General features: G+C 40.3%; 1 protein-coding gene across 1 annotated transcript; it reads right to left on the bottom strand.

The window, feature by feature from the left end:
* Positions 1-4,879: 4,879 nt before the first annotated feature.
* Positions 4,880-11,947, bottom strand: LOC137287377 (ubiquitin-fold modifier-conjugating enzyme 1). The gene is made up of 5 exons (XM_067819638.1): positions 11,782-11,947; positions 10,374-10,505; positions 7,505-7,581; positions 7,207-7,297; positions 4,880-6,469 (listed from the first exon to the last, which is right to left on the bottom strand). The coding sequence occupies exons 1-5, from the start codon at positions 11,902-11,904 to the stop codon at positions 6,389-6,391; spliced, it is 504 nt and encodes a 167-aa protein (XP_067675739.1). The 5' UTR covers positions 11,905-11,947; the 3' UTR covers positions 4,880-6,388.
* Between the last annotated feature and the right edge of the window lie 693 nt (positions 11,948-12,640).

The following is a 12,640-nucleotide window of genomic DNA, read 5'->3' as shown; positions in this document are numbered from 1 at the left end:
AAACATGCCGCAAGTACTGCCAACTCAAGAAAACATGCCGCAAGTACTGCCAACTCAAGAAAACATGCCGCAAGTACTGCCAACTCAAGAAAACATGCTGCAAGTACTGCCAACTCAAGAAAACATGCTGCAAGTACTGCCAACTCAAGAAAACATGCCGCAAATACTGCCAACTCAAGAAAACATGCTGCAAGTACTGCCAACTCAAGAAAACATGCTGCAAGTACTGCCAACTCTAGAAAACATGCTGCAAGTACTGCCAACTCAAGAAAACATCCCGCAAGTACTGCCCACTCAAGAAAACATCCCGCAAGTACTGCCAACTCAAGAAAACATGCTGCAAGTACTGCCAACTCAAGAAAACATGCTGCAAGTACTGCCAACTCTAGAAAACATGCCGCAAATATTGCCAACTCTAGAAAACATGCTGCAAGTACTGCCAACTCAAGAAAACATGCTGCAAGTACTGCCAACTCAAGAAAACATGCTGCAAATACTGCCAACTCTAGAAAACATGCCGCAAATACTGCCAACTCTAGAAAACATGCTGCAAGTACTGCCAACTCAAGAAAACATCCCGCAAGTACTGCCAACTCTAGAAAACATGCTGCAAGTACTGCCAACTCAAGAAAACATGCCGCAAGTACTGCCAACTCAAGAAAACATGCTGCAAGTACTGCCAACTCTAGAAAACATGCCGCAAATACTGCCAACTCAAGAAAACATGCTGCAAATACTGCCAACTCAAGAAAACATGCTGCAAGTACTGCCAACTCAAGAAAACATGCTGCAAGTACTGCCAACTCAAGAAAACATGCTGCAAGTACTGCCAACTCTAGAAAACATGCCGCAAGTACTGCCAACTCAAGAAAACATGCTGCAAGTACTGCCAACTCTAGAAAATATGCTGCAAGTACTGCCAACTCTAGAAAACATGCCGCAAGTACTGCCAACTCAAGAAAACATCCCGCAAGTACTGCCAACTCAAGAAAACATCCCGCAAGTACTGCCAACTCAAGAAAACATCCCGCAAGTACTGCCAACTCAAGAAAACATGCCGCAAGTACTGCCAACTCAAGAAAACATGCCGCAAGTACTGCCAACTCAAGAAAACATGCCGCAAGTACTGCCAACTCAAGAAAACATCCCGCAAGTACTGCCAACTCAAGAAAACATGCCGCAAATACTGCCAACTCAAGAAAACATCCCGCAAGTACTGCCAACTCAAGAAAACATGCCGCAAATACTGCCAACTCAAGAAAACATCCCGCAAGTACTGCCAACTCAAGAAAACATGCCGCAAATACTGCCAACTCAAGAAAACATCCCGCAAGTACTGCCAACTCAAGAAAACATGCCGCAAGTACTGCCAACTCAAGAAAACATGCTGCAAGTACTGCCAACTCAAGAAAACATGCTGCAAGTACTGCCAACTCAAGAAAACATCCCGCAAGTACTGCCAACTCAAGAAAACATGCCGCAAGTACTGCCAACTCAAGAAAACATGCTGCAAGTACTGCCAACTCAACAAAACATGCTGCAAGTACTGCCAACTCAAGAAAACATGCCGCAAGTACTGCCAACTCAAGAAAACATGCTGCAAGTACTGCCAACTCAAGAAAACATGCCGCAAATACTGCCAACTCAAGAAAACATCCCGCAAGTACTGCCAACTCAAGAAAACATCCCGCAAATACTGCCAACTCAAGAAAACATCCCGCAAGTACTGCCAACTCAAGAAAACATGCCGCAAGTACTGCCAACTCAAGAAAACATGCTGCAAGTACTGCCAACTCAAGAAAACATGCTGCAAGTACTGCCAACTCAAGAAAACATGCCGCAAATACTGCCAACTCAAGAAAACATGCTGCAAGTACTGCCAACTCAAGAAAACATGCTGCAAGTACTGCCAACTCTAGAAAACATGCTGCAAGTACTGCCAACTCAAGAAAACATCCCGCAAGTACTGCCCACTCAAGAAAACATCCCGCAAGTACTGCCAACTCAAGAAAACATGCTGCAAGTACTGCCAACTCAAGAAAACATGCTGCAAGTACTGCCAACTCTAGAAAACATGCCGCAAATACTGCCAACTCTAGAAAACATGCTGCAAGTACTGCCAACTCAAGAAAACATGCTGCAAGTACTGCCAACTCAAGAAAACATGCTGCAAATACTGCCAACTCTAGAAAACATGCCGCAAATACTGCCAACTCTAGAAAACATGCTGCAAGTAATGCCAACTCAAGAAAACATCCCGCAAGTACTGCCAACTCTAGAAAACATGCTGCAAGTACTGCCAACTCAAGAAAACATCCCGCAAGTACTGCCAACTCAAGAAAACATGCTGCAAGTACTGCCAACTCTAGAAAACATGCCGCAAATACTGCCAACTCAAGAAAACATGCTGCAAATACTGCCAACTCAAGAAAACATGCTGCAAGTACTGCCAACTCAAGAAAACATGCTGCAAGTACTGCCAACTCAAGAAAACATGCTGCAAGTACTGCCAACTCTAGAAAACATGCCGCAAGTACTGCCAACTCAAGAAAACATGCTGCAAGTACTGCCAACTCTAGAAAATATGCTGCAAGTACTGCCAACTCTAGAAAACATGCCGCAAGTACTGCCAACTCTAGAAAACATGCTGCAAGTACTGCCAACTCAAGAAAACATGCCGCAAGTACTGCCAACTCAAGAAAACATCCCGCAAGTACTGCCAACTCAAGAAAACATGCTGCAAGTACTGCCAACTCTAGAAAATATGCTGCAAGTACTGCCAACTCTAGAAAACATGCCGCAAGTACAGCCAACTCAAGAAAACATCCCGCAAGTACTGCCAACTCAAGAAAACATCCCGCAAGTACTGCCAACTCAAGAAAACATCCCGCAAGTACTGCCAACTCAAGAAAACATGCTGCAAGTACTGCCAACTCAAGAAAACATGCTGCAAGTACTGCCAACTCTAGAAAACATGCCGCAAGTACTGCCAACTCAAGAAAACATGCCGCAAGTACTGCCAACTCAAGAAAACATGCTGCAAGTACTGCCAACTCAAGAAAACATGCCGCAAGTACTGCCAACTCAAGAAAACATGCTGCAAGTACTGCCAACTCTAGAAAACATGCCGCAAGTACTGCCAACTCAAGAAAACATGCTGCAAGTACTGCCAACTCAAGAAAACATGCCGCAAGTACTGCCAACTCAAGAAAATATGCCGCAAGTACTGCCAACTCAAGAAAACATGCCGCAAGTACTGCCAACTCTAGAAAACATGCCGCAAGTACTGCCAACTCAAGAAAACATGCCGCAAGTACTGCCAACTCTAGAAAACATGCTGCAAATACTGCCAACTCAAGAAAACATCCCGCAAGTACTGCCAACTCAAGAAAACATGCTGCAAGTACTGCCAACTCTAGAAAACATGCCGCAAGTACTGCCAACTCAAGAAAACATCCCGCAAGTACTGCCAACTCAAGAAAACATGCTGCAAGTACTGCCAACTCAAGAAAACATCCCGCAAGTACTGCCAACTCAAGAAAACATGCTGCAAGTACTGCCAACTCTAGAAAACATGCCGCAAGTACTGCCAACTCAAGAAAACATCCCGCAAGTACTGCCAACTCAAGAAAACATGCCGCAAGTACTGCCAACTCAAGAAAACATGCCGCAAGTACTGCCAACTCAAGAAAACATGCCGCAAGTACTGCCAACTCAAGAAAACATGCTGCAAGTACTGCCAACTCAAGAAAACATGCCGCAAGTACTGCCAACTCAAGAAAACATGCTGCAAGTACTGCCAACTCAAGAAAACATGCCGCAAGTACTGCCAACTCAAGAAAACATGCTGCAAGTACTGCCAACTCAACAAAACATGCTGCAAGTACTGCCAACTCAACAAAACATGCTGCAAGTACTGCCAACTCAAGAAAACATGCTGCAAGTACTGCCAACTCAAGAAAACATGCCGCAAGTACTGCCAACTCAAGAAAACATGCTGCAAGTACTGCCAACTCAAGAAAACATGCTGCAAGTACTGCCAACTCTAGAAAACATGCCGCAAATACTGCCAACTCAAGAAAACATGCCGCAAATACTGCCAACTCAAGAAAACATGCTGCAAGTACTGCCAACTCAAGAAAGCATGCCGCAAGTACTGCCAACTCAAGAAAACATGCTGCAAGTACTGCCAACTCAAGAAAACATGCTGCAAGTACTGCCAACTCAAGAAAACATGCCGCAAGTACTGCCAACTCAAGAAAACATGCTGCAAGTACTGCCAACTCTAGAAAACATGCTGCAAGTACTGCCAACTCAACAAAACATGCTGCAAGTACTGCCAACTCTAGAAAACATGCTGCAAGTACTGCCAACTCAAGAAAACATGCTGCAAGTACTGCCAACTCTAGAAAACATGCTGCAAGTACTGCCAACTCAACAAAACATGCTGCAAGTACTGCCAACTCAACAAAACATGCTGCAAGTACTGCCAACTCAAGAAAACATGCTGCAAGTACTGCCAACTCAAGAAAACATGCCGCAAGTACTGCCAACTCAAGAAAACATGCTGCAAGTACTGCCAACTCAAGAAAACATGCTGCAAGTACTGCCAACTCAAGAAAACATGCTGCAAGTACTGCCAACTCAAGAAAACATGCCGCAAGTACTGCCAACTCAAGAAAACATGCCGCAAGTACTGCCAACTCAAGAAAACATGCTGCAAGTACTGCCAACTCAAGAAAACATGCTGCAAGTACTGCCAACTCAAGAAAACATGCCGCAAGTACTGCCAACTCAACATACTGACTACTGATGTGGACAATAACTAGGTGAGCTAATCCTTCAGGTGACGATCGTTGGAGAGAGGACAAAAACAGTATTTTGGCAGTTGCATTTTATTCAATTATTAATGACAAAGTACAGGTTTTCAAAACTCTTTTACGCAAGATATTGCTAAGCATTCATATTTCACTTAATGTTTGCTTGATGTGCTACTGAATAAATCGAGTTCTCCAGGTCTACAGTGTCTCTACAGACAGGTCACCCACAATTAACCTCACCTGTCCTTCCTTGGATTCAACCAAGTCATTACTGTTACAGTGGAACACCTTCCCCTCTAGCCCAAGAAGGAGACAGATTACACAATATATATACCTACTGACCTTCAGTCTGTTCTGAAGAACAAGGTGGGGTAGCCTAGTGGTTAAGGCGTTCGCTTGTCACACCAAAGACTCGGGTTCAATTTCCCACAAGAGCACAATGCATCATGCTCATTTCTGTTGTTCCCCACTGTGATATTGCTGAAATTTGCTAAATGTGGTGTAAAACTAAACTCACTCACTCACTTACTCGTTCTGAAGAACGACCTTCAAACCTGATTAACCTCATTGTTCATAACACTGTTCAGATAAATCATGTAGCCCATCTGATTCATGAACATTCAGGCATGGAGTGAGTGAGTTAGTTTAGTCCTACACCACTTTAAGCAATACATGTATTCCAGCAATATCACAGCGGGAAAAACCAGAAATGGGCTTCACACACTGTACCCATGTGGGGACCAGACCCCGGGTCTTCAGCATGACAAGCGAAGACTTTAACCATGAAGCTACACCATCACCCATATTCAGGCATGGAAACCAGAGTTGAACTTCACAATATAAGAACTTGGGAATCATTAAAAAATTTCACCATTCTTGAAGAAAAGCATGACATTGCTGTCATGACATGACTAAGTTTCAAGACAAGAACAGCCAATATACAATAAAACAGTGCCTCTGAAATGATACACCCCATCACCTTGAATAAACATGTGACTGTGAATATTCAGTATTGGAGAATGGCACATTAACAAGTTGACAGGAAGAAGTACTAATGAACATCACATCATCAGGAAACAATCATCCTCATGAGAGTCCAGGATTTATAGGTAATACCCTGATCAGCCATAAAATCTGCATCAGGCTTACATGTGTCAGTAAGGAACCTTTATCATGCCTTAAGGTGTTCCTGATGAAACCTAGTCCATACATCGACTATCAAAAACAAACTGTCATCGTAACTCACGATACACATGAATATATCCAAATGATTTTCTGTTTGGATTTTGCGAGCTGTGCATGTCAGGATGTACATTATGAAATAGACATTTTCACAAAATATTTTACTTCAGTAATCTAATCACTGTCAACTCGCATTCAAGGTTCAACAATGACCACCTCTTTGGAAACTCTCAGTCTAGACTGCAGTGACAAAATGTCCCAATGAAAGTTTCAACAAATTCAGTTCTTTTGGGATGAAATACTATTATCCTCTTTCAGTGTCCCTTTTGACAATAAAAAGTATAATGTGTAATAAAGCAATAAATATTTCCTAGGCGTGTGTGATTTCACTTGGCGGCTGTGTCTTTGTGTGTCACTGCTCCCTTCTGTATCAAGTCGGGTACTTCCACCGCCAGCCACGGCCCCAGCTGAAACACAAGTAACTAGAGTAAATCACAGTACATGACACACTTGCTACTAGTGCTGGGCCTAAAATTTCAAAACTTTCTTAGCGCTATGATAGTCGTAAGTGCCCTACATTAACATGAATGTATGACTGTCTTACAGCTAAGAGAGCTTTGAAAATCTAGGCCCTGGTATCAGCATACAACCTGTAATACGATATGATACATCACAACACAAACATTTTAGTCACAACAATATAGTGCCAAAGTATTCTGCAATTAATCTGTGATGTGATATGAATCCCAATATAAGGGTGGCAATACAGTCTGTAAGACCTTTAGACACAACAATAAAAAACCTTAACATCAAAACAAAAACAATCTTCAAATGAAAGAAATTTTTCAAAAATCACATTAGGCAGTTTTTTAAAAACAAGAACAAAATACATAAAACATAACACTGTTATAAACAGAAAACATAGATCAAAAACTGCTTGTTGCTGGATGCTGTCACTGCAGTTAAATAATAGAATCAAATTTGAGCTGATTCAAAACACTGTAACTTGACAGATATCGTAATTCGGTAATATTCAAAGTTAAACATCAATGTATATGACAAAATACATCTTTGTATTGATTCACTGTATCAATGAACAACGGATCAATGCATTGATGCGTATAAATGAATCATCGCGCCACTACTTGCTGCAGCTGAGCATCACTTCATGTAAGTCGTGGTAAGGAGTAGCCGTCACACTTACCCCAAGTGCCATTGCATGAGCTATCCCAAACTTCGGTACATTTCGGGCCCACAGTGGTTTAAAGTGATCCGTCAAGCAGATTTTACCTCCCCTGTTAATTACACAAAACATCAAACCATTTAAGGAAGTCAGGTAAGTTTACTCATTCTGTTGCCATAGTAGCACGTACACACAGTATTAGCACCTGCAACAAGGTTTTAGCACCTTGAGTACTATTTTGTCATGATCATCATAACAATAACAATCTTCTATCATAAACACCATTTACAGACAAAGGATATCATGTTGCCATGGTTACCTGTACATCTTGGCTGTCTTGCCATCTAGCTCTGGCAGTGCTATTTCTGGTGCTGTTGTTGGGTAGGTCACAGGAATCTGGAAGATGATCAAGAATGGTATTTTTGAGGTGGTTCATATTTTTTCATATATTGAACTAAATACATTAAACCTGCATGAATCAGCATGAATCAGCCACAGGCCACCTCAGGAAAAGCAGCATGTACTCATGGAAATAAGGAAACACATGTAAATAGAAGTGTTCCTTTATTCTTTTTCAGGTTTGTTCACAAGGTATGTATTCCTAGAAATAATTCAAGTAACGCTTGTACTTTCATGTGTTTCCTTATTAATTCCTGTCAGTATATTTAAGTCAATAATGAATTGTATCTACTCTGCACAACCTACATCATCCAGGGACTCCTATCAGGAATGAAATTAACATCTTGCCAAAACTAACAATTCTGGGTAACACTTACAATTCCAATCAATTAATTCACCATTCAAGTAGCACTAGAGTCGAGTTCCCCATGGGTGGTAATAATAATAATAGTGCACATTTATAATGCACTCATTTCCACGCCTTCAGCAAGGGGCAATAATCAAGGAAGTACAATGGAATGGGAGATGACAAAGTTAGCAAAATTCGTAGAACTGGCGGAAAAGATAGGTTTTGAGACTAACTTTGAATGAACCAAACGTTGGAGAAAGTTTCAGATCTTGGGGGAGAAAGTTCCACATATATGGGGCATAATGTTCAAAAGATCTCTAAACCAAAGGACTCGAGTTTGTATTGTGGCACCGTCAGTAGGTTCTGGTGTTGAGATCTCAGTTGACATGCTGGGACATAGGCTGATAACACCTCAGATATGTATGAAGGAGTTTGCTTGTGAAGAGATTTATATGTCACAAAGAAAATTTTGAATTGGATCCTTCATGTTTGTCAAACTTGGACTGACCTCCAAAGATGAGGAAATGAAAAGAGAATCAAGTTTCCAAACCTGATGCAGTTCGAGATAATTATGTTTTAAGTGGTTTGGCATGCAAGGAATGTAATCTTGAGTGTCCTCATGCCATCCTGTACCAAACCTGATGCAGTTCGAGATAAATATGTTTTAAGTAGTTTGGCACGCAAGGAATGTAATCTTGAGTGTCCTCATGTTATCCTGTACCAAACGTTTTTTTACAGCTTTCACACTGTTCTCTGTTTAGTGGTCGTAGGAAGTAACTTCACAGCAAAGTACATTGCATGAAAGGAGCTGACTGGTAATTTTTGGGCTGACTAAAATGATCAGTAATCAGAATTACTGTCCATTGGGCAAAATTATTAACAATGAATGATATGTATGAGCAACCCATGAACATAGACCTAACATTGTGTATTGTCTGTGTAAATTAAAACTTGATTTCATCACAATTTTTTTAATGTTCAGAATGATATGACTTCAGTAACTTAAGCCTAAATATGTTAGGCTAAATAAAAAAGTGACATATTTCTCGGGCATCCCTTTTATTTGTGTGTGTAACAATTTTTTTTTGCCATTTAAAACTTATGTTTTTCACTTGGCTGTGTCCCAAGCATCCATTTGTCCGCTGTAAGAATGAGTGTCTGTAAGAACGAGTGTGACTGAATCTACAACTCATTAACATGTGCTTCACTTCCCAAGGGGTATTTTTGAGAGAAAAAGCTAAAGATGTGTTAATCACACATCATTTATTTTTTTCATTTAAACTTTTTTTAAATGTGCACAAGAAACATTTATATTTTATGCAGCCTTACCACTAACCTGAATGCAAAGTATGTTTTCAGATTTAAGGGCATTTTTGCTCAAAATTACTTCTCCAATATTTCTCAACAATCTATCAATATTCAGTTAATGATTAGAGATCACTACACTGAAGCCAGCCATAGCTAATACATAAACTTTGCTAAATACTTGATTATTTACAGACCGTCACCATATGGCTGGAATATTGCTGAGTGTTGCGAAAACAAACAAGATTGCTGAAGAATTAAGATGTATATAAATGTATGTAAAGTATGTTTTCATTTTTGCAGACTAAAAACAAAAGTAACCTTGGAATTTATCTCACCTCACACATAAATGTCATTTTCTGATTGGCTAAGACCTCTTCCATTTCTTCAAAGTACCCCACTTACGAGCAAGGTACATTTCAATGTACCCCGCTGCTAATACCAACTCATTCGGTACTTCGTGGTAGTACTTCTTTATCTCAAATAACATTGAATCTCGAATTATGCAAGGAAATTACCAATGGAAAGGAAAGGAAAATTTTTTGGTACCCATCACTAGATTTTTCTCTTGTGTCATCTGCGAAATCTAGCGATGGCTACCAAAACATTTGCCTCATATTCCAATCAATAAAATTTTGATAAAACGTTCAAATGTACATGAAAACTAAGTTGGGGAATTATACCATGTGAGAAAACCAGCAAGATGCAAGATTCAAATCATTTGATTCAAAGGGCTCAGGGAATATAAACTAAAGTCGTGGGTACTCCGGCTCGAGGAATATAACCTTACTCAGGACTGATAAAACCCTGTATTTCCCTCGACACAATGTGAAAACGCATTCATCTAGCTGAATGTTTGCACTAAATCAAAACAAAACAACACGCATTGAATCGACTTGCTACCATGTTGACACCAGCTGATTGTTTGAACCGCTCATGGATCGTGATGGATGTACATGGTATTTTATCAGAGTCACGTGGACCAATCAAAACTCGACATTCTTACATGAGGCTAGATAACAGCCCATGCCCCCATCGTGACCAGTGAACAACTTATGATATGTTATTTGCTTGAACCACTGTTACAGTTGCAGATTCTGTAAGGTGCATGACAGACAGTGAAATATTTACTTACATCAAATTCTACATCAAACTCATACTTGAGCAGTTCGTGGATATACCAACATTTCCCAAACCAACGTGTTCCCTCCTTGTTTGACTCCAGTCGAAACCAGTCATTGTCTCCCTCCTTGTTGTTCTGTACATACTGGAAACATACACAGACACTGTACGTATGGTAACACTATGAGTAAGTTACCACAACTTTACTTTGTTGTTAGGTTCCAATATTTCATAGTATACAAACACAATGACACGACAAAATGACGGCTCATTTAATGCCTCCAATGACAAGATGAAATGATGGTTCATTTACTGCCTCAAAAAGATTTCATAGACTTTAAATCCATAATGATGTACGGAATAATCTCTAATCTTCTGTTGCTCTGCTTGGACTGTGTTTACCACATACACCAGGTATTTGAAATATCAATGACCATTTGCAAAATAGTTTTGAGCACATTATTGCTTTTTCCAGATATTTTATTGCAAAAGAAATTGCTCAGTCACATTTTAGATTTCAGACGAGAAAACATCCTGTTTGCATACATTAGATCAGGGTACTAAAATACAGCTGCAAATGGTGTGCAAAGCATGGATATTAAGGCATGTGGGTCCATTTCTGTCAGCTAACATTCATTTCCAGGTAATAACAGCAGTAATCAGAGAGTGGTTGAAGTAAAGACTGAAAGAGTCACACACAATTTCGATGAACAAATATTTTAGGAAATTTTTATTGCAATTCATACAATGAATCACAAACATAAATCTTATTATTTGTTGTAAAATGTATGTGTAATATCATGATAACCATCGGTTTGATGTCGGATGCTACATGATAAATTGCAATATGGTTGTTGTGTAGGTCATGAGACACAATTGTGCATATTTGGCTCTTCTGGTAATCACTGGTAATAGAAATTCACTGTCAAGATGCAGAAACTGAATATCATGATAACTGAAGCAGTCATCATATTTATGGTTACAGCTATTTCACTCCACACAAATTCTGCTGGCTACGACTCCAAAACGTTTTTACTTCTCAACTGTCCCAAACAGTGTTCAGTGTAGCACCAACCAGTGAACCAGTTAATCTTTTCATTATACTTTTCTACGTCCTTCTGCTGCGTTCGGGCCATGTCTGTACAAGACAACAGACATTACCTTCAAACATTGTACCTATGTCAGTATGTGGGCGTGGTTAAGAGTCGTACACGAGACTCTGATGTTTTTCATAGAGACCACTTGTTCAGCCATAACATCATTTCAGCTTTAACAAACATCAGGCAAGCTACAATCAGGCAAAGTTCGATTAGGTGAACCTTGTACATTGACACATTGGCGCTACCATATGGTGTCCAGCCACTACCTGGGTTCAATGGGCTGGACACAATACAACGTTTAAAGTAAGAGCCAAATATAACCTTTATCAACGCTTGATATTCCTCCTTTAAACGCTGTATCCACAATTCTCCATCACGTGGGCTGGCTTTTGTTTTCAACAGGGGAATCTGCGCTAAAGTTTTCTTGGTGACTTCGTCAACCATGTTGATTTCTTCAAGGAAGTAACAAGAGTTATCTTCCTTGTATGTAGATACTCCATACAGCGATAAGGATGCAAAGGTTATGTGTGCTGTGCAGAGTTTGCGCAATCAGATCCGAAATTACACGCATTATAGAATATAAGACTTATCCCGGTGTGAGGGGTTTTCGACGATGAAAGACAAGAACGTAATTTTTATCTTTAACATCATTTAAAGTTTTGATTTTGCTAACCTTGCGTTTTACAGACAGATTAATCACATAAAATAACACGTGCCTCCTACGACATTTTTTAGTGTTGATGACATCGTATCGACGGAACTTGCCATGTCCAGGTATTTTGTTTGTGTTTTCGACGATGAGCCATACTTTCCCCCTCCGCACTGCGAGTGTTTTGATCACGTGGCCTCTTCTTTTATACATACCCTGTCACTAGCAGACGACTGATTTTGGTGAATTTCGCTCACTATTTTTAGTTATGGTTGCAATTAAATTTGCATCTGAAGTGGTATTAACGATAAATAATATTGACGTATATTTGCACTTTACATAATTTAACTTCCGGATGTCAATTGTCAATAAAACGTCTCACGACAGATTCGACAGAAACTGGGTATCTGCCCTACCGATGAAACTGTGCACTCCGATCGCGCACGTACCTCCCGGATATAGCGCTAGCAATGCAGTCATCAAAATCAGCAGAACGTCGAATTCAGCTATCTTTGGGATAGAATATTATAT

This window comes from Haliotis asinina, chromosome 1 (assembly GCF_037392515.1).
Source record: "Haliotis asinina isolate JCU_RB_2024 chromosome 1, JCU_Hal_asi_v2, whole genome shotgun sequence".
Lineage (NCBI taxonomy): Eukaryota > Metazoa > Mollusca > Gastropoda > Lepetellida > Haliotidae > Haliotis > Haliotis asinina.
This window is presented reverse-complemented; position numbering and strand designations above follow the sequence as displayed.